This window comes from Lingula anatina, chromosome 8 (genome assembly GCF_051362555.1).
Source record: "Lingula anatina isolate TDL-2025a chromosome 8, LinAna3.0, whole genome shotgun sequence".
Classification (NCBI taxonomy): domain Eukaryota; kingdom Metazoa; phylum Brachiopoda; class Lingulata; order Lingulida; family Lingulidae; genus Lingula; species Lingula anatina.
This window is the reverse complement of record NC_141774.1, coordinates 15,731,570-15,753,967: the sequence shown is the minus strand read 5'-3', so window position 1 is coordinate 15,753,967 and position 22,398 is coordinate 15,731,570. Positions and strand designations below refer to the sequence as shown.

General features: G+C 36.2%; 2 protein-coding genes and 1 long non-coding RNA gene across 8 annotated transcripts in view; 1 reads left to right on the top strand and 2 right to left on the bottom strand.

The window, feature by feature from the left end:
- The window catches only part of LOC106176611 (uncharacterized), a 36,860-nt gene extending 25,979 nt beyond the window's left edge, over nucleotides 1-10,881 (top strand). For 4 of the 6 annotated variants that reach the window (XR_015330781.1, XR_001239775.2, XR_015330783.1 and 1 more), the window contains 3 exons: nucleotides 655-734; nucleotides 1,025-1,086; nucleotides 9,046-10,881. This is a non-coding gene — a long non-coding RNA (uncharacterized LOC106176611). Of the gene's footprint in view, nucleotides 1-325; nucleotides 449-654; nucleotides 735-1,024; nucleotides 1,087-9,045 lie in introns of all 6 variants that reach the window. The other 2 variants (XR_001239773.2, XR_001239774.2) reach the window with 1 other exon arrangement.
- On the bottom strand, nucleotides 3,771-9,152 carry LOC106176609 (uncharacterized). Its single transcript, XM_013559075.3, has 10 exons — nucleotides 9,039-9,152; nucleotides 8,441-8,510; nucleotides 7,968-8,258; nucleotides 7,402-7,452; nucleotides 6,422-6,565; nucleotides 5,747-5,881; nucleotides 5,292-5,494; nucleotides 4,792-4,903; nucleotides 4,447-4,571; nucleotides 3,771-4,183 (listed from the first exon to the last, which is right to left on the bottom strand). Exons 2-10 carry the CDS (start codon nucleotides 8,502-8,504, stop codon nucleotides 4,094-4,096), a joined length of 1,215 nt encoding a protein of 404 aa, XP_013414529.2. The 5' UTR covers nucleotides 8,505-8,510; nucleotides 9,039-9,152; the 3' UTR covers nucleotides 3,771-4,093.
- Nucleotides 10,882-12,076: 1,195 nt separating the features above from the next.
- Nucleotides 12,077-20,466, bottom strand: LOC106167477 (uncharacterized). Its single transcript, XM_086993940.1, has 10 exons — nucleotides 20,347-20,466; nucleotides 19,699-19,768; nucleotides 19,192-19,479; nucleotides 18,902-18,952; nucleotides 18,098-18,241; nucleotides 17,146-17,274; nucleotides 16,690-16,892; nucleotides 16,218-16,332; nucleotides 13,487-13,608; nucleotides 12,077-12,502 (listed from the first exon to the last, which is right to left on the bottom strand). Exons 2-10 carry the CDS (start codon nucleotides 19,760-19,762, stop codon nucleotides 12,419-12,421), a joined length of 1,200 nt encoding a protein of 399 aa, XP_086850066.1. The 5' UTR covers nucleotides 19,763-19,768; nucleotides 20,347-20,466; the 3' UTR covers nucleotides 12,077-12,418.
- Between the last annotated feature and the right edge of the window lie 1,932 nt (nucleotides 20,467-22,398).

Sequence of the window (22,398 nt, the reverse complement as noted above, 5' to 3'; positions counted from 1 at the left end):
AGAGAAAGACAGGTGTGTGTCTGAGAGAGAGAGAGAGAGAGAGAGAGAGAGAGAGAGAGCACGGGTACAGGGAGAGAACATCCTTAGCTGTGTCAAATATACACAACTACATCCCTTGTTTACCGTATACATTTTACTAGAGAACTTAGCAGTACGCGTCGCCATTTTAAGGAGAGACCATCCATTAGACAATTTAAGGCAAAAATACGCGATTGCTATAATGTACTCTTAATCAAAAGGCTGTCACACCCAAGATTTCTTTGTTTATTTTATGAATCATAACATCCTGTCTGTAAATTGTTATATGTATTCCTGTTTATTCCAGTTCATATCTAACATGACTTACGGCACAGAGAAAGAGGCACCGGAGTAGACGCCCATATATTTATCATTTATTCAGATTTTAAATATGTACACCTTAGCCCATTCTACAGTGATTGCCATAGAGGTAAAAACATGTCCATAAAACTGCAAAGAAACCACCCAATTCATCATATTTGCACACAATTAGCATCAAGACACGTGTCCAATTGCACGAATGTTTACTACCGCTTACTGTAATTATCTCTCACAACTGGTACTGCACTCCAGTACGCGTATAAAAACCTTTCACAAACCTGTTTTATGTTTTATCGTCCCATTCTACCTTGACAGAGTCAGTCCAGACCATTCGGGGGCTGATTCTATCTCATCTGCACCATGTGCCCCAACCCATGCCGCAAGTGCTCGATACGGTTAGTATTTCGATTTTGAGAAACCTATTTATTTTTGAACCTTTGTCAAAAAATATTCTTCAATTTCGATGTTTGTGCATGTAGTGGTTTCGGAGAGTTTCTGTCTGAAAAACCAACTTAATATGATAGTTTGATAGCATCCAAAGTTTGCGCGAAGAATTTTGTCGGTTGAGAATTAAGACTTCGAATTCGGTTTTTTTTAAAAAGATATTAATTCACAACAATATAGACTACAGGTATACTCCAGCTGTTCTTGCAGAACGTTCAGATTTTTTTGTTTTTACTTACAGGTCTGATGAGGAAGATTTTGTCACCGATTTAGGCATGGCGGTAATAGCAGCAATTACCTGAGGTATGCTTGCCGTTCGTTTAATAACTTTCTTCAAACTGTTAACATGCGCGCCGCTTCCACATTGCTCCATACGCGAAAGGCTTAGCTAATGGTGTGTTTATTTTCTCAGTTGGCAACTTTGACATAATAGGTTAATTTTTTTCTTCTAGCTGTAAGAATAAACTGCATTAAATAACCCATGGTTTTGCCTTCCCACACTGCTGGGATAAATAATTAAGTTAAACGACGTTCGCCCTTTCATAACTGTCCAATAACTTTCACAACTTCAAGCTCTTTCCACACAGCGTCTTTCCACACAGAAACTCAAACCTTCGCTTTTTGTAATAATGGGAAATGAAAATCTCACTAGTACGATGTGTACAGAGTTTCAGCAATTGGAAAAGAATAAGGGCTTGGAACTTGTGAGCAGCGCATTGATTTATAGAAGCATTTCTTAAGGATATGGTCACCCTTCGTCCCAGACTCCTTATCTACTGCCTTTTATACATTCTTTAGGAAAATAAATATATCTTCAGTGTTCAGTGGCTAAATTAATTAACATTTACACATACACATGTATATCATCTTACAGATCACGTCATAATTGCGATTTGGGGGTAAACACTGAAAAATCGATTTATCAAATCTCTCTTTTACCTGAGCACCCACGATCACCATTTCAACGCCAACTTAATGACACCATTTAGTACTCCAAAACCTTGCCAGCGATTTTTCTTTAAAGTCTTAGTACAGATTTTATCGTTGATAAAACAAACTAATGTCATTGTTTAATGAAAATCTGTAATAAGGGACGCATAACTCAATAACAAAAACATTTAAACCAGAATGACATTAATGGATTGTAGCATATACACTCCTGGTCAACTCTGCCAATTTTCATGATAAAATCTTGTTCAGGGCTGAAGTTACGGCAAGCGCATATCGATTGCTACCTCACCTCAAAATAGTGTTAAATATAGAAAAAAGTCAAAATAGTGTTAAAATAGGTGTTAAATTGACAATTAAAGCTTTGAGTTGCCTATGCTTACACATTGAAACGACAGAAATATAAACGCCAATATTTTATACTTCGGAGGGTTTTTTTCATTGTTTTAAATCAGCACAAAGATAGTTGCTTTATTGAATAATTAGATGCAGGAAAAAAAACTCACTTGTGGTATCTAGATGATAATTTAATGGTGAAGTTTTTGAATGGACAAAAATGTCATAATTATGAAACATGGCTATAGTATGCCCTGAAAATTCTGTTTTCACACATATTTTCAAAACGGCTGCTAAAAGAAACAGCATGCTAAAGAAAATTATTTATGGCAAATTGGACATGATATTTTTTTTTAAATTCTTTTCTTTGAAAGGACAAACTATATACAGGGAATTAAAGGCGTGAAACCAAAATGCACACAAGATGGCTATACATGAGGTATGCATAGTTTTCAGCAAATTCTGAGAAAGCTGATGAAAGCATAACCAAAAATATTCACACTTGAATTAGTGGACTGCTATTTATTCTTTTGGGGGCCGTTTTGATCTTATACACGTAAATAACTACATATTGATACTTCATTCAAACCGTGGTATTTTAATTTCTGACTATTAAATGATATCGTGAGCCATTACAAAACTATGTGGTTTAAATTTCTTCTCGAAACGGTATTTGTAGCGGCCACATTGTGGATACACTGTTTATTTTTAGAAATCCGAAATTGCTCGGAATCCCGTTCTCTACAAAGGTGCCAATTTTCATGCTACCAAGTGAAGAGACATGGTTTTTCACCAAATTGCTGGCCTCTGTCACGAAACCTGACCAAGAACTTGCTTATAAACTTGTTCATTTGTTTTGCTAAAAGATTCTTTTATAGAGTATATCAAATTGCGAGCATTTTCCCTCTCCACCCCCATTTCTGAGTTGAACCGAATACCCTGTACAGCACTTGTGACATCCATAAATCTATCAGTTTGAAAAAAAAGCGCTTTAACTTTTACGTGTTAGCCCCAGTTCAGGTCATGCAGGTACAAGGTGTGGGGTAAAAATCAGATAATGCGCAGTTGTTGTGTTACATTCGCCTTTTGACTTTAGACGAAATTGAATATAAAAAGTCGATTAAGTTTTCAGCATCATTATAAATGTGGGTTGCATTATCTGTCATAGATCATTGCCGTTTTGTTCAGATATCATTAAGGTATAGATAAAGTACGAAGCGCTGAGCTTTACGAGAAATAGAGCAGATAATTGGCGAGGCGAGCCGAGACAATTATCTGCTCTATTTCTCGTAAAGCTCAGCGCCGAGTGCTTTATCTGGCTTAAAGCACGAGTAATTAACCCTGTGCATTGGTGCGTAGAACGCATTCCTGGATGACGTGACTTTACACGAAATAAAGCACGGCGCGACCTATTGTCTTTTGACAGGAGAGTGCTTTAATCATATTTTGAAAATAAAGTTGTAATGGGTAATATTAAGGGAAATCGAAGCATCATTAAAATGCTGACGTCATAATTGGTTTTGTATACAGGTACCTCCGAATGAAACCATTCTCTCTCTCTCTCTCTCTCTCTCACACACACACACTTACATTTACTTACAATTATCTCTCAACTTCTACAGTTTATCTCTCTTTCTCTCTCTTCCCTCTCCCTCATTCTCTCCCTCAAAAACACAGACTGCACAAAAGGAAATCATAAAGCGTACAAACTATATTTTGAAATGCGTCCTAAGTTTATTCTAAATTGCTTTACATCGCAGGATGTTATGTCTATTGGACTACGAGAACATGGCGTTCAAATGTGATCACATCAGCATCATCGCAAAACAAATCTCTCCAGCTAGAAGAAACGTATCAAACAAGCTTCTTTTTTTACGGAATCCAGTTCTACATCCGAATATCAAAAAATCATCATTGGAACTAATGAGTCCTTTATATATATATATATATATATATATATATATATATATATATATATATCCGTTTCTTGCTTTGGTGGGGATCTGTCGTCTTTATCGATCGTCACCTAATATCCGATTGCTGGTCCGGAGTAATCGGCCATGACATCTACTCTTGCAGGCTCGGCGTTATCATACACTTTGTCGGTAAAGTAGAGCTGAAAAAAAGATAAAAGAAAGGTTACGAAAGGAGCACATACCCGCAGTATCTCTTGCGCTTGGCTTTTTTTCTCATCAGTCTTAGTTGTCCGCATGCCATGGCAAAATGCACTATGAACAGCAAAAACGCGACAAAATATGTCTTGAACCATGTTCCATACTGGTACATTTCACTATAATACCCTCCTCTTCTGCTGTTTTATATCTTTCTCGGGGGAGATTTTGGGACAGGGTGTCCCATGTGATACATGTATATACTCACCAAACAAATATTGCCAGAAAAGCTTCCTGGGAGACCTGGTACGTTGTACGTGGGCGGCACATAACCGACGAAGAGAGGTTCTTGTGGTAAACAAACAATAGACCATTTGAAATCGTGGTCTGGAACTGAAAGTAAAGTAAAATTAAAGAGATGCACATTTTTGAAATTAATACCCGGGTATATCAGTTGTATTTAGTAAATCGCTGATTGTTTAGTAGTGAAGTCATTATCTGTTAGATTTAGTATACCATAGTTATAGTAATCCCTTACTTTATGAGGGATTTGTAATATAATAACATGATATAACACTTCTAAGATAAAACCCAATAGGTAAACCATGCATACCAATTGGTGCTATAACAAAACTCTCGTATGCGGCGTCTCCGGCGTATACGGTGAGGGTTAAGACCTTGCCATTCCATCTCAAGATCACCAGTACATACCCGGCCCCTGGTGCCTGCAATGATACAAAACTCATATTAAATAATTCATATGTTTCAAATTAGTCTTCAATCATTCGCCTATGAGATCCTTTTGTCAATTTATCTATTCATTTATTTATTCATTGTTCAATTCATGCGTAGATACTTGTGTGGGTGCTCCTACTGCATTGATGTGCTACCAATGGATTCATAAAAAATATAAACTACTCTTTAAAAAGGGAGGCAGTTATTGTACTGTTTTGAGGATATGACCACTGACCTTGGCCTTTATAGTCACACCCAGGCCAGGGATGCTGTCTCTTTACCAGTTAAATGATTGTCATTGGTACATGTACTCCCTAATGAGGTACTATTAAATATATAAAACACAGTTCAATAAATGAGATATATGAATAAACGCACATCGTTTGTGACTGTCAAGGGAACTTCCTGGGCTAGGGGGTTCCTGATTACAACAGACGCTGAGATTACATCACCGCTTATGGAGATGGTAATGCACCCGTAAAGAAGAACAGCATCCTGGGACCCCTCTCTGTTGAAGACAACTGCAGTTAGCCAGCTGTCCCGAGGACGCATGTTCTTAAAGTATGGGATTTGAAGTCCGCCTTGAAAATAAGAGACCAAACTGTTGTAATTAATTGTATTGAAAATCAATTAAAAGGTTTTCGAATACTATGAACAAAATAAATTTATTATGGTCAATAAGAAAGTATTTAGAAGTAGTAAAAAGTAAATAAAAAAGTAAATAAATAAGTAAGTTGAATACTAAGAAGCTAAATCAGTTACTAATAATTACATAATTAAAAATAACTAGATAGATATAAATAAATAAATTAATTAAAAATACATCCTTTTACCTGATCCGTTAAACTCGGCGCATCCTGGCTCTATTACCGACAATCCTACTGTGCCCACTGGTTCATTGGCGGCGTAAAGTCTGTTGTTGTCCGAGTTCAAGTTCACATCAAAATTCCACCGACCTGGAAACTCAGCTGAAATGATAGTAGACATAACATATAGGAAGCAACTGAGCTGATGCCCAAAATTATTTCAGTGGAACCTCTCAGCAATCTTTATATACCTTGAAATCACTGATTCAGCTATGAATCATCTGAATAAAAATGACGCAGAGTAAAATTTAAACTAAACAACAGAGCAATTCAAAGGCAATTTCTCAACACAAGTTTTTTTTAATATTAGAGGACAAGAATGAAGAGACGGAAGTATGACCACTTCTTTCCCTTTATTGAAGTGACTATCCTCAAAATTTAATCAAATTTTGTGAAAATGGAGATACAATGTTCATGATGCAACTGCAACAACAACAACCTGCTCCGTTCGCAGAAGTGATAAGGCTATTTTTATTAGAATATTTAGTGTTAAATGTATACCAGTTACAAACCTTTGTTGTTTTCTTTCCTCCTAAAATAAAAAAAATCTGTAAAGGTAGTTTTACTCCAATATTGATAATAACACTGTATATATCCTTAATCGATTTATTACTCGTTGAAATACAAAGTTATAGAACTTACGCTTTCCGTCACAACGACAAATGTTAAAATTAAAGATAAGATGTCCACAGTCAAGCGTTTCATTCGCGTTCAGGTACCATACTTTGGTTTCTTCTCCTATAATTTCTTGGTATGCCAATTTCTGAGGCATGAGAGTACACTTCTCTGGAATTAAGGATACATCATTTTCAAAAATTAAAATAATAATCAGCCTTCTTACGGATATCACACAAGTATATCACAAATACATTTAAACTGTTACATTATTACTTAAGTGTATGGATTCTCCAGCCCCAAGGTCCCATAAACATAGATTGTGGCAGTGCCACAGCTGTAAGAATTTGGTTTTAGAGTTATCTTAAAAGTATTTTTTAAAAATAATTTTTGAATTATAGCACATTAAAATAAAATTCGTAACGTAGGTTGTGACAGTGCTACAGCCTATATGCTGTGTGTGTGTGTGTGTGTGTGTGTGTGTGTGCAAAATGTCTCTGAAATTTTAATATTTGTAGAGCTCTTAAAAGTGAAACATGAATAAAAATATATAAAATAGTAATGATAACAAGAAAATCCTTAAGTTAGTGCTTTTTAAATTTAAATTTAAATTTAGGAACCGGAGACCTTTGTACAGTGGACATTCGTCCCATATACTAATCCCAGTACTCTGACTAACCCTAACCTGTACTAATCGCATGGGATCCCGGACTTCCAATCCTAGAATTTCCATTCCTTTCACGCCTTGTAATGGCTCAAAGTTTTCAATATAAGTTTTCCGGATATTTTTTCAGCCTTGATTATCAGTGTAGATGTTTTGAAATAAATGTTAAGTTAAGACCACATCTGTAAGTTTACTGGTATCTTCACCCAATACAAATTAAAATGAAAGGATTGTACACTTGGAACTTCAGACAAATAAAATGTTTTCAAAATAAATACCCACTTAATGGCTATCTATGTACCTGAACTTATAACTTAATGAACTGATTATTGAAATAACTTACTTGATCCAAGAGGTGGTGGTGCTTCCGTTGTAGTTGGTGGAGGCGTTGTATCTGAAATATAATATAATATAATATAATATAATATAATATAATATAATATAATATAATATATTAATATGACATTGTTAAAACATACTAAAAGCTTAAACATAATAATTATGCTCACCAAGAGAGGATGAACCTCCACCAAGACAAATTGTGATAATGAACAAACAAATTGAATGATATGTTTCAAAAGGTAAAAAGGGGCTCGAATGTGGCTAAAAGTGCATCACCAATTTTCCTTTGAACAACTGTTTATCACAATTATATCATCTTTCCAAAAAATGTCCTTAATTGTTGGCATTGGTTAAATGTTTTCGGTACCAGACACCAAAGTTGTAAGGCCGTTTTTTTTATTCATTTTTTCTATTTTATCTATTTATCTATATTTTTTGCGAAAAACTCTCCTTAAAAATGGGACAGAATAGGCCGAGATATCTCCGTGAGCGAATAACGACTATACAAATTATCCTTGTGACCTTGTTAGATGGTATAAAAATAGTTTAAGGTGATATGATACGTACACACGGGGCACTGTTCAGTCTTCCCGAGGGGGAGGTACTTATCACGACATAGCTGATCGGGCTGTTGCTCGCAGCTGACACAAACAACGGCTTCTTCGCCCGCCGGTGGGGGTGCTGGATACGCCATGGAGGCCCATAACGATCCGATGGCGCATTGCTTTAGGGTGACATTTTTCAGTAGGGTGTAGACGAAGTCGCACTGCCAGTAAAAGGCGCAGTCAATGTCGGCGACGTAGGCGACACCTTGAGACACGTCCGGTTTGTCAACAATGCATCGGTTCCTTGCTTCCTCTAAAAATGAAATAAAATTAAATAATAATAATAATAATAATAATAATAATAATAATGGATTACTTGTATATTACTTCATGAACTGCACAATTTTATTACATAGAACATGTAGCATGAAAATGCGGTTCGCTCATTTAAATGACAAATCGCTAGGTGAAAACGGCTCTTGCCAGCTTTCTTACCCCTCGATAAATGCTGAGCGTAGGTAGCGCAGACCAGCGCTAGACACACAAGTACAATCTTCATTGTGATCTGGAAACAGCAACAAAAAACTATCATTTAGACGGCACCCAGTCTTCGCTGAAAGAGAAACCATGATTTCGTCCATTTTCTAAAACAGATATATCTTACTCATACTAAAAAGAAATTAATGAAAACGATTACCAAATGGATAGATTTGTTGCAGCATTCCTTAGTATCTATTTAATAAGCGTAATTTTAACCAAATTCAATTAAAATTGTGTACAGAATACGCGCTTATATCAAATCGGATCATTTTAATATTTCTTTTCATCACGGGTAAGATACACAATCCAGACCAGACTCGTTTTAACGAGTAGTATTTATCGTATTGAAATACATGTTCCCTGACACCGGTATTCTTATCAGTAGGGGACAGAAACACCTTATTCCCCCTCCTCCCAACTCTCTATGTCTTTAATACAAAAGTACCAATATATAAAAATAAACACGAAAAGAAGAAGGCCATAGTGGACTTCCCTGTAAATTTTAATTTCTGGTCGAGACCTGAAGTTGTCTGGTCTAACTATTCCACCTTACCTTTCAGCTGTGAACCCGTCCACGGCCAGGAAGCAGTGTGATAGTCTAATGGAGCGTCTCACCTCTTTTATCTTCCTCTGCGACTTATTCAAGTAAGAAGAATATTAATATTTACGTAATTAATGCGCGTTATTCTATTACGTCTGGTGTCTCTATGGCTGTCAAGAGACAAACATTGCGGTCGACGCCAATTTCAATTGTTAATTTCAAAATAATTAATGCAGCTTTTTAGAATATCTTTTTCATTTGGGCATGTCCTTTTGGCAGGGGTCAGCGGTGTTAAAATTCCTTCTGACTATTTGCGATCATATTTTAAACATTATGGCCTAAAATGAAATTGAGCTTACACTAGACGTTCTAACAAATTAATGATACAATAAAATGAAAATATTCCTCTTAAACAATGCACTGCGACTGGCAGATTTCATAAGCCACATGTCATTTTATTTCATATTGCATATGGGCGAGACAAAAGGATGGTCCGATAATGAAATTTATTATGATATAATTCAGTTGTTTGATACCATTTGTATTATGTTATGCACATATATTTAGCGTTACCTGTTCAGTTGAATAAATCTACGTCACCACCCTGTAAAGAAAACCGCAATTTAAATGTGTATGGACCATGGTCGAGGTGCACTTGTATACGTACACCACATCCATTTATGATGAGACACATTGGTGTACGAATGTGTGTGTGTGTCAAATATACGTACACAACGACATCCTTTGTTAACTGTGTACATTATACAAGAAAATACAGCAGCACACGCCGCTCTTTTTAAGGAGAGATTCCCCATTTGACAATATTAAACAAACATTCAAATTAATCTTTACTAATTGTACTATTTATCAAAAAGTAGCCACACCCACAATTTCCTTTGTGTTTGTTTATGAATCATACGCGTACGATGCTGTACATTGTTAAATTTATTCCGAATTTGTATGTACATGTAACATGCTTACAGTACAGAGAAAGAGGTACCGGTGTAGATGCCAATATATTTATGATTTACTCACACTTTGAATATGGACACCTCAGCTTATTTTGATATTCTACAGTGATTGCCATAGACATAGTAAAAATATGTCCATTAAAATAAAAAAACTCCACCCAATTCACCAAATTTGCACAGAATTAGCATCAAGACACGTGTCTAATTGCACGAGTGTTTACTTCCGCTCACTGCAATTATCCCTTACAAGTGGCACTGTACGCGTATAAAAACCTTTCACAAACCTGTTTTATGTTTAATCGTCCCGTTCTGCCTGGAAAGCTTGACAAAGTCGATCCAGGTCTTTCTACAACAAGTGCTCAATACGGTTAGTATTTCGATTTTGAGAAGCCTATTTATTTTTGTACCTTTATCAAAATCCAATATTAATATGTTGATGTTTGTATATGCAGTAGTTAGGGAATATTTATACCTAGGAAATCAGGTAACCTGATCTGTTTGAGACATTGTAACGCAGTTGATTTTTTGACGGTATACAAAGTTCACGCTAACAATATCGTTGTGAATTAATACTTTTTGTCTTATAGATATAAATAATTAACTTATGAGCAGTATATGTAGTGTGAACATTACCTGTCAATAAACAGCATTCAGTATCATTAGTGTCTGTTATGAGGCAGCAACGATAATTTGGCCAATGGCATGGATACTACTCAATTATATAGTACTCATAACTTGTGTATAGTCAATTAACATTTTCATATCAAATAAATAATTGTAGACAGTATTAGACGGATATTTGATGTTTCCTTTAGCTTTCATTATGGTCTTTGAAATATTTGTCATTTGAACCGTGAAGCAGTTAATAAACGTACATATTTGTTTGGGATTTTTTTCACTGGCTTGGGCATTCAAGTAATAGCAATGGGGTATGATTTCATTTCATTCAGTTACTTAATTCAAAGTGTTAACTTGCGCTCCCACATTGTTGTGTGTGTGTGTGTGTGTGTGTGTGTGTGTGTGTGTGTTTTTTTTTTTTTTTTTTTTTTTGTTCGCAAGACTTAAGGTTCGAGAGATTAATGGGAGGGTAATATCACAGACTGTTCTCTCGTGACAGTTTGGAAACTCTTCCTATCCGTTAACAGCTTAATCGGTTTAATTTGTGCTCAGAAACAGAGATTGAGAAAGACACCACACGATCTCAAGTTACCAAACTAATTTAATTTGTTTTGAATATCCATACTGGTAGATATATGAATTTATAAAAATAAAATAAAATATATCAGGACGATGTCTTAATGGTGAAGGATGAGTTGTAATGACTATTCAGTGAATTTGTAAGTATATTTCGGCATTTAATGCTCCGTCCGAAATTTGCGGCATGCGGCAGGAGGGAGAGATATCAGTTATTCCAATAACAACCACTGTTCCAACCGTGTAAATTAAAATTTACCGTGTAAAGTAAATTCAGAATACTCAATCTTTCTTACTTAGCATATGCGATGAATGAGTTAAACAATGTCTGTTTTTAAAAATAAATATCCAGTAACCTCGAGCTCGTCATTATTTCACATAGGAATTAGAAACTTCGCTTCTCGTTAGATTATGGGAAATGAACAGCTCCCGCGTGCGATATCTACACAGTTTCAACAAATGGGGAGGAGGGAGACAGGTCTTGTACCTTGTGGGGAGCTAAAATAATCACGAAAATTTGATATAAATTCAGGCCTTGCATTTTGCTTAACTAATCGCATTTTCTTTTACTTGAATTAAATGTTCAAATTATGTCTTATTGAAAAAACGTGGTATTGAAACGAGAGTGGACCAGTTGGATGGAACATTGATATTATGATAGCATGTGAATTTGCACTTTTACATAACCTTAGGAAACGGGGGAAAAAAACAATTAGCACGGTATCTCCGATAGATACCCACCAAACAAAGTATTATTTATCCACTAATCCACACTCAATCTCTCTCTCTCTCTCTCACACACACACACACACACACACACGCACACACACCTCACACACGGGTGCCCGCGCACAATCGGATATTAATAAAAAAAGTTAAAAACTATTTTGACATGCTTCTGAAGTTTATTAATGTTTTCCTTTAATACAGGAATTGTCTATGGAACTACGGGAACATTACGTTCATAAATTAAGACATCATAACCGTAAAATCAAATCATTCCAGCAACAAGAAACGCATCAAACAATCACACAGTAACTTATGGAATCCACTTCAACATCCGATTATCAAAAATCATCATTGGAACTTAAAGAGTCCTATAATATAAGATGCAATGCACATATAAATATATATATATATGTTCTCGGGTGTTTTTGTTTCTGCGAAATGAGATTATCTCCGCTTCTCGTCCTGCTTGCGGTCCTTTGTGATTAGCGTCGGCCATTATTATGGAAGAAAGTTTCCTGGTCCGGAATAGAGACCGAGGATATCGCCTATGTCATCGTCAGACAATTCGTCGGTGAAGTAGAGCTGAAAATAGATGGATAGATGTCAAAGAAGAGCTGAAACATACCCTTGCCCCTAAATTTCAACAACATGAACCTATTCAATGAAAATAACGTTAAAAATCAAAACAAGTTCTATAAATCTATTACGTTTAAGTCGTGCCACTGTATTTCTCTTGGCATATAATTCTTATTCTATTCCGATGTATTCTGTATAGTTCAAATTCCATAATGCCCCGTGTCCCTTCACCTTTTCTGTAACGTTGTTAACCTTAAATAGGATATCAGTGATATCAGGTCAAAAATAACAATTTTATACCCTACCCCTCATAATAAATAAATAAATAAATAAATAAATAAATAAATAAATAAACTTGTTTTAGCTACTGTTAGGGCCGATATGACGAATCTGATGGTCCGTGTAACAGAGGATCCAAACTCCATATAACAAAACAGGTTGGGGATAGCCTGACATAAGTGAGTCAAAATCTAGGGCGAGGCTTATCTGTGCATATGTATTGGGCACTGGACGCTCTATCATGAGGGGGGGGGGGGGGGGGGGGGCTCTCTGTCACGTCTAACCGGTGTCATATACCAGAGAGCCCCTATGATAGGAAGTCTACTTCCCCTTACAGACAGGCTACTTCAGTCCTAGATTTTGCCCCAATAAATCATATCAAGATAACCTATATGAATCTAATGGAGGGTGGGCTCTCTGTAGTCAGGACTCTGGGTTTCTTTACATCGGTTACTCATATCTGTTATGATGTAGGTGGCACAGAGAGGTCACAGCCCCCCCTCCTCCTGTACCACAGACAAAGCATAAACAACAAATCGGGACACAGCCAAGTGAAGAATTCACCCATGAACCTACAAAACAAAAATTCGTCCGCTATTTTATAATAAACAATTGCCTGTTATGCTTTTGATATATGCCCCCTCCCCCTGCAAAAGCGGGCAAAATATCTGGGTCCACAAGTTTATCTATAATGTAAAATAGGCTACTCACCATACAGATTTTGCCAGAATAGCTTCCTGGAAGACCTGGTGGTGGGTTAGCATCGGCGGGTACGTGACCGACGAATAGAGGCTCCTGTGGGGGGTAAAAGATAGCCCATGGAATGGCGGCTTCTGAAATAATAATTATATGGTATGACGGGCATGAAACTTTGAATGCAACCTTTAATAATAATAATAATAATAATAATAATAATAATAATAATAGAGATAGAAGATAATATATGTGGTCGATTTAGTTCCAAAACATTTGATTTCTTTCAAAATTAGCCGAAATTGTAAAATGGGAGATGTAGAGTATTTTTTTTCTCTGCATTGGACAACTTACAGATAGTCGCGCAGAATAATGTGTTAAGAATTTGAATGTCAACATCCGCTGGAGATTTGGGACATATTTCACCAATTATTAAATTTATTTTGAAATGACCTAAACTTTGTTAACGTGTAAATGACGTTAATTTTGTTAACGAGGCTCTATCATATATATACAGACTTGACATTTAATATGGAATATTTCAGTTTCGAAGGTATACCTAGGTAAAAATACGTTCTTTTTTAAAATAACTCCGATTTCATATAAGATTTGTGAATGTAAAAGTATGCAGTCATGTGTGTCACTACCAATTAACTGACTTTCATGCATGTTGCGCTGCTACACTATGTAATTTGCAGTGATTTAATTGGATAGTGTTCCTTTGGGCTGATCAAAGCTTGGCTTAGGCAAAGCTTGGTTCTGTCAAAAAAGTATCCATATTTCAGCAACTACTGCATAGAAAAATTTGAAATTTTGCATGCAAGCGGCCAGTTGTGCAGTGCGTAAGATGAGTCAAGAAGTGCATTACAAATTTGTTAATCTAAGGCAGAATGGCGCGAAAAAGACAGACATCACCAGACAGATCATAGCGCCAAACGGAACGGTCCCCACAGTTTTATAGAGTAATGCCCAGACTGATGTACCTACACAGAGGTGACCCCCAATGTATCAAAATTTTACCTACAGGGTACAGGACCCACTGTCTTTCGGGATACGCTGCTGCAACTAAACAAAAAACACTTAGTCCGTTCAGAACGAGGAGTAAATTGCCACTAAAATGCGTTTTTCAAAGCCCTTAGCGAACACCAAACTGGTTTTAGCAGGTAAGAACACCTAATGACCTCCGAGGTACCCACTGTATACAGCAAAACATCGTCGTCTGTTTCTCTAATGAATTGGGGGCCATGAACGATTCTGGGTAGAACACTGAAACTGCGTGGCTTTCTTTATTGAGGTCAGATTTCACCTGTAACGCCCAATTAGTCAAAACAGAGTTTACAGATATCCAGAAGAGGCCTACGACGAAGCATATGCCGGGTCTAAAGTGACAAGGGTGATTGACAGCGTCAGTATTTGGAGTAGATTCCACATTGGTGCCAAAACACCAATGGTAGTCATCGACGAAAACCTGAACCAGATCAAATAAAGGGATAATCTCGGAACCACTTGACTATCATTTGATAGGGGGCACCTTAGGAACAATTCTAGGTTGCACGAGGAGGTTGCAGGTTCACACAGAGCACTTTTAATAGCAGATAACTTACAGAACCAAGGGGATGAGCAACTACCCTGGTCATCAAAATCGCCACATTTGAACCACATAGACAATATTTCGGTAGACCATTACTCACCAATCAACTGCCTACATGTCCTACAACAAAACTGGACCAGATTGGACAATTTCAGACCGATGCCTAGAATGCTATTCCAGATTGAACTCTAAAAACCTACCCTCAAGAAATGCCTTGCCGCTTGAGAGCGCTGACAACAGCCACGAAGAGGCCAGGCGTAACAACGACCATTACTGTGACTAGCAACTGACATGAGGGTCTTTTGTGGAGCGTATTACCCTTTTACATACGATAATTTGGAAACTATGGAGATCCAAAATATCTCTTTTAATGGGAGTCGTATGACATAGAATAGGCAATGTGTTTTTGTTTGTTTCTCTGGCGAATTCCATTAATGAACTGATGTCACAATGACATCAAATAGATAATTTAAAGTTATTAAAACACGATTTTAATCCTTATTTTCATTTATCAGTCCGCAAAATAGGAAAAAACTGATAAAAAATTATTTCGAAAAAAATATTCCATATTAAATGTCAAGTCTGTATATATATATATATATATATATATATATATATATATATATATATATATATATATATATATATATATCTTTGTAATCTTATGGTAAAATAAATATAGAACAGCCTCTAAGTATTACTTTGTTTGTTTTTAACTATATGTATTCATATACTCAAAGATGGTCTTGAATTTTGAGGTGACATTAATCGCTTACACCTGTACTATAAGTGCCAGTTGGGGAGATTCGGATACATGGAATAAGGCATTGCACTATATATTATGTTATTATAGTGTAGAGATCATACTATAATTAGTGTAGATTATGATCCAGTGTCATCGCTCATTTCTACCATTCAGATGAAAGTAAACATATTATCAATTGGACGACCATAATGTCGTTAGCGCTGTGGTTGTTGATAGAGCATACCAAAGCCTAAAACGGGACAATTATCAACTTTTGCAGTCGGCAATTACGTTGTTTTGGGGACTTCAGCTACACGGAAAAACGATCACAAACTATACACCAGAGTGTGTGTGTGTGTGTGTGTGTGTGTGTGTAAACGCTGAGTATCAAGTTTCATATAAACACTCCATACCTCCTGGGGCATTAACAGAGTCCTGGTATAAGTTTCCGCTTTCATCATATACGCTCAGGGTAAGAGTGGTGCCGTCAAACCTCAGAACCACGGCCAGGAATCCTACCCCAGGTGCCTGCAATATAACACCAAACCCATCTTGTATAATGCTTCGCGTGCTACTTTATGGTTTTCTATACAATCGTTTGCCTACAGTACTTATCTATCAATTTATTTATTTACGCAGTTCATGTTTAACTCATGCAGGTAACATCCATTTGAGAATGTTCAATCTCCACTCACACAAGTGTTACTAAAGATTTAATAAATAAATAAATATACCGGTTATATTGCCAGGGTTCAATGCTCCGTTAAAACTTATGCGTAACAAATGTAACTTATCGATAAAAATGAACTAACTAAAAAAAACTTGTAAATAAAAATAAGATTGAAATCAGCATAAATCAATAAATGAAATATCCAAGAAACGTACGGTGACTGAGACTTCCAGGGTGGTCTTGTTGCCGAAGTAATCCATGACCGATGCAGAGGCAGAGATCACATCACCGTTTATGAAGATAGAAGGAGTCTTGTAGAGAATGACAGAGTCTTGGCTCACATCTCTGTTGAAGACAACTCCAACTACCCAATTTTCCCTGTTACGTCCGTTCTTGAAGTATGGGATTTGTAGACCGCCTTGGAAACAAAACACCGAACTGTAGTTATCATCAAAATGACAGCTAAAGGTCACATAACATATATCAATTGATTTTTAAAATCTTATGAACAAAACAGAAGCGATATCGATCATGTCCGTCGGGAAATATTTAAAGATAATAAACAAATAATAAACTAATAAGTTAATTGCCAAACAACTAAAATGTTTCTTTATAATTTGATCAACATATTGTATCGAGATAAATCAATGAAAAAGCAAGACTGTCCCTACCTGTTCCGTTGAATTCCACACAGCCATCCCCATGCAAACCAACGGAGCCCACTGGTTCGTTGGCGGCAAAAGCCCTGTTGGCGTAGGAGTTCAAGTTCTTCTCAAAAGACCAATACATAGGGAACTCAGCTGAAATAAGAGCAGAAATACCATAAATGAAAACTCGGAGAGGATGACAAAATATATTTTGTTGAAATCTTATAAGAGCCGCTACACCACTAGTACTGTTGCAGCCATTACTTAATCATCCGAACATTAAAACAACAGAGCGCACGGCGGGCATTGTACGGTACTCACCAAAATAAGTCACTAAAGACCTGAACAGAACAAGTTGATCAGCGAACTAACTAGTCCGAGAGGTGAAATATAGCGAAACCCACTTGCCAAGATTTAATTGCTCTGCCCCTGCAGGGACGGCGCGCAATTGTCAAGTGCGCGCCATATTTAATCCTCGGTTGAGTTAGTCCGTGGACTAACTTTGTTTTGAACGCAGCCAAAAAAGTTTAGAAAGTACTAGGAGACTCAGATTTAGTTGAATTGTAGTACTTTTTTCCTCTCAAAATAAATGGCTATCCTGCAAGATTCAATACAATTTGTAAAAAAATAATAATGATAATAATAAATAAAATAAATAAATAAATAAATAAAATTAAAAAAGAATAATAATTGGGATATCTTTTCAACAAGCAACACCAGAAATGCCTTCCTTGTATTTACATACATACGATTTTGAAACTATAATGTACACGATTTTACGTACTGTGTATTATGCGCGTACATGAAGATGCAATGACTTATAACTTCATGTAATCTATACCGGTCGAAATCTGTTGTTGTCCTCGCACCTCGTCATTGAAGAGAAAAGCTTTAAATGTAGTAGAGCTCCTATTCTTTAATTTCCATTATTTATTAGTTTAATGTACTCGTTGAAAGGCTGATTTCTAGAACTTACATGCCGCGTCGCAGTGACATTTTTCAAAATTGAAAAGAAGATGTCCACAGCTAACCGTTTCGTTTCTGTTCAGGTACCAAACCTTGCTTACTTCCCCTACGATTTCTTGGTACGCCGCTTTCTGGGGCATGAGTATACATCTCTCTGGAATAAATCAATTACAAATATAAACCCAATCCAGGGGCGGATTTAGGCCGTCTTCTGGGTCTTCCGGAAGACGGTCAGATTTTCAAGTTTACATTGACGGGTATATAATTTTTTTCTGTCGGAAGACGGTCAAAAAATTGAGAATGGATCAACAAATATAATATGGAAGACTGTCAGAAAACATCTCTGGATCCGCCCCTGCAATCGTCTGCCAATGTTGTATTAGGCCGTCATCGAAGTTTAATGCACATGAGTATTGGACAGGTCTCCAGTTCCTGATGTGACTGACATGACGCCATCAACATCAAACCTCAGAGTGACAAAGATGCCGGATGAGTTGGACGCTCCCGGAACACGCTTTTCTTACGGTTTAAGTGAGGAGTATCAGTGAAGATGTTTTGAAATAAGTCTCGAGTTGAGGCCAAACTGACCAAACTCGAAAACAACTAGAATAAAGAACCGTTTGCCTTAAAAAATATATTTAAATAACAAATTTCAGACTAGTTAAGGCCAAATAATGTTTTCTTAGTCCAGTTTTTTTTTCGAAAGACAGACTTACTATCCACAAAAGGGGTGACTTTATAAGTGGGCTGGGTTGTCCTCAGGCAAGATCTATAGACTTATAGATGAATGGTGAATAAAATAACAAAAACTTACTGTCTCCAAGAGCTGGTGGTGCTTCCGTTGTGGTACTTACAGGTGGTGGAGCTGAAATATATAATATAACATAATATTATATAATATAATATAATAAAATATAATATAATATAATATAATATAATATAGAAAGTCATTTCAGCTGTAAAAAGCTAGAGAGACCATAATCAATTTTTTGTTACAAAATGTTCACTGAACCGTCGCAGAAATATCAGTGAGCCAAAAGTGAAAACAATAATGACAGTGACCTTGGTAAAGAATACAAAAACAGGGTTTAAAGTGATACGTACGCAGTGGGCACTGTGCCGATCCTTCGGGGTGCTGGGCCTGACAGGTAGGGTCGTTCTGCATCTCACAGCTGATGCACACCACTCGCTCCTGGCCCACTGCTGGCGGGGTTTCTGCGCTGGCGCGGGAGGCCCACAAGGTTCCGATTGGGCATACTTTGAGGGTGACATTTTTCAGTAGGTTGTAGGCGAAGTCGCACTGCCAGAAAAATGCGCAATCGAGATCTGCGACGTAGGCGACACCTTGTGACACGTCTGGTTTGTCAACCAAGCATCTTCTCTCGACTTCATCTAGAAATATTTATGGATAGTCGTATTCATAAGATATCTCCACCCATAATTAATGCCATTAATACTGTAGGTAATGAATATATAGTTTGGGATGAAACATAACGTCTATATATAATGGCCATTTTGTATCTCCGATCACCGTTGCTAAATAACTAGATCCAAACAATGACTGATCGGGTCCACATCGATTATAAAATGTAATGGCTGTTCAAAACTTACCCCGCGATAAATGCTGAGCGTAGGTGGCGCCGAACAGGGCAAGACACACGAGTATAATCTTCATTGTGATCTGAAATGCAAACGTTGAGTATCATTTAAATTTTTAATGTTTTCCTTTCTTCACTGAAAGTGAAAATAATGTTCCATTCCTTTTCTAAAGCACATTAAAGAAAGCTTCTGCCAAAGGTACCACTGTAAAACTTGCTGCATTCGTTATTTGAAATATTATTTACCCTTACTGAAGAAAAACAATGACACTTGCAATTAAACTTGCTGCATTTTTTCAGCCACAGGACAAAAATTAGCACTACGCAATCGCATCATCTCTTTTTTTATACTTCTCAGTGTGATTCATGTAACTGTATGCAAGTCTATCAAGTAGCTTATGTAGCTCTTATATGCCATAACAAGTCCTAAAAACCGTGCCTGTTGAGGAGTTCCCTCTTTTATCACGGCTAATGGCCTATTGCTAAGGTGACTGCTAAATGCATTATGTAGAGGGCAAAAAAACCCTTATCACCCCCCCCTCTTAAAATCCCAAAACACCGATGTCTTATCTGCTAGAAAAAAAAATACAGTCGAAACACTGAAAATGATAAGCTTCTGGTCAGAGGCCTCAAGTTGCCTGGTGTAACTATCTCTTCTTACCTTTCAGCTATGGACACGTCTACGGTTAGAAAGCAGTGTGACAGCCAAGTGTCGACTCTGGCTTTTATCCTCTTCTCCTACCTACTCAAGCGGGAAGACACTTAATATTCATAATATTTATGCGCGTTGTTCTTCCACTGAACTTGTCTCTGTGGCTGCCAAGGGACAAAGAAGGGCGGTTGACGTCAATTTCAATTGTTAGTTTAAGTGTGTTAAAAGCCGCATTTCAAAATTATGACTTTTTCTTGTTTTGTCATATCCCCATTTTGCGGTAGTGTGAAACCAAAACATATTGTCCTTTTGAATATATGACATCATATTGCAAACAATATAGCCCTAAATGAACTTAAGCTTGCTGTAAGTGATATATTTCCTCTGAGAGAAAATATACATTTACACCCTGGAGCTTAAATTTTTAGATTATTTATAAGCTATATATATATATATATATATATATGTTATAAACTTTGTTTTTATAAGCTATATATCAGCTATTTTTATCAGTTATTTTATAGTTAAGTTTTAATTTGCCATTTTATCTCTTACCGTTGTCACTTTAATTATTTATATATATTTTTTTGTAATATCTAGAGTTGTTAAATGGAGATATTTAGTTCTTTTAATTGTGATGTTTAGCTTTTAAATTAAAAGCAATTTAAGGTGCATTGAGATTTGTAATGGAATGTGCCATATAAGAATAAATTATTATTATTATTATTATTATTATTATTATTATTATTATTTATGAGACATTTGGTTTTACTTTTTATTTCAAAGTTGTCAATTTCAGTGTTCATGTCTAATTTTCTCATTTCAATATCCGTTACACCACTGCAGAACAAATGAATGAATGGAATAAAGACAATGCAATGTATATTCCGACAGGTAGACCGCAAGAGACCATACATGAGTTTTTGTTGGATCATTGCATTGTACATTTCGCATAATGAGAGACGCTAGGATTGACTATACGTGCATCAGTTTAATAAATAATGCTATAATTCAGTATTTTAAAGGTATATATGGATTGTTTATGTATTAAGTGGTACAGTTTTGTAAGACGATTAATCATTATTTTCTTAATTCTAATCACTGCACGAACAAAGAAGACCGCAACTTAAATGTTTGTGGCTGTACACGTTTAGTATCCTGACTTGTTTGGATACGTACGTGTCGCTTTGGAATTATTTGTGTGTTATCTCTTTGCTATGCTAAAACAGAGATATTCAATAAAATATATATGAATTTATAATTAACTTTTCAATGCGACTTTTTATTGTGCCATCTTCCGGTCGTGCGTTTATATTAACTTTATAACATTACAATTCGATGCACGCAATGGTTCTTTTGATAAGTAAAAGGCGTTGTTTTTTATCTTATAGAATAGTACCGAGTGCCACATGGTCTGTTTAATTGCGTTAAATTCATCATATTGTCAACATGCCCAAGCACAGACAAAAGCATATGGAATTTCAACAGGGTTGGGACATTTCGTATCATCTGTGGTCACGGAATACTTCGACGCAAGGAGGTCACTGCTTGGAGACTTCTACAATAAGTGGCATGAGTAATGCACCTGACATGAAGCAGAGTATCCGCAATAATGAAAACCTTTTTAAATAAACTGGAAGTAAATTTTGAACTGAACCATATTCGTGTTGAATTTTTAACAAACATTTTGTAAGTTGATAGTCACTCTCATTTAATTGGTGACATCGTGCTAAATAATATGTTTTGCGGGAAATCATTTGGTGTTTATGGAGTACAAAGAATGAGAAATATACTTCTTTTGTATTAATGGTGCTTAAATATGACCTCTTTTGACTAATAATAAATGCAAATAAACTCATTGAATGGAATGGTTTATATACTTTATATTCACTTTTTTCCTTTATTTTTTTCTTTTTTAATAGATAAGATCAGATAGTACTTTATTATTATATTCATTCAAAGTATTAAACGAAAACTTCTGTGATCTGAGAATTTTTCCGATTTCCACGAGTATAAGTCAGGTAAAATACGTTTTTATGCTCTGCATTGCTGTTGAAAAGG

What these genes read in the sequence shown, in the direction of transcription:
- LOC106176609 (XM_013559075.3), bottom strand. Translation starts at nt 8,504, where the DNA reads ATGAAGATTGTACTTGTGTGTCTAGCGCTGGTCTGCGCTACCTACGCT. An exon ending in ACCACCACCTCTTGGATCAA is followed by an intron (nt 6,566 to 7,401) that starts GTAAGTTATTTC and finishes CCTTAATTCCAG; the next exon opens with AGAAGTGTACTCTCATGCCT. An exon ending in CCTTGACAGTCACAAACGAT is followed by an intron (nt 4,904 to 5,291) that starts GTGCGTTTATTC and finishes GTATCATTGCAG; the next exon opens with GCACCAGGGGCCGGGTATGT.
- LOC106167477 (XM_086993940.1), bottom strand. Translation starts at nt 19,762, where the DNA reads ATGAAGATTATACTCGTGTGTCTTGCCCTGTTCGGCGCCACCTACGCT. An exon ending in ATGTCACTGCGACGCGGCAT is followed by an intron (nt 17,275 to 18,097) that starts GTAAGTTCTAGA and finishes CTCTTATTTCAG; the next exon opens with CTGAGTTCCCTATGTATTGG. An exon ending in ATTCTGGCAAAATCTGTATG is followed by an intron (nt 12,503 to 13,486) that starts GTGAGTAGCCTA and finishes ATCTATTTTCAG; the next exon opens with CTCTACTTCACCGACGAATT.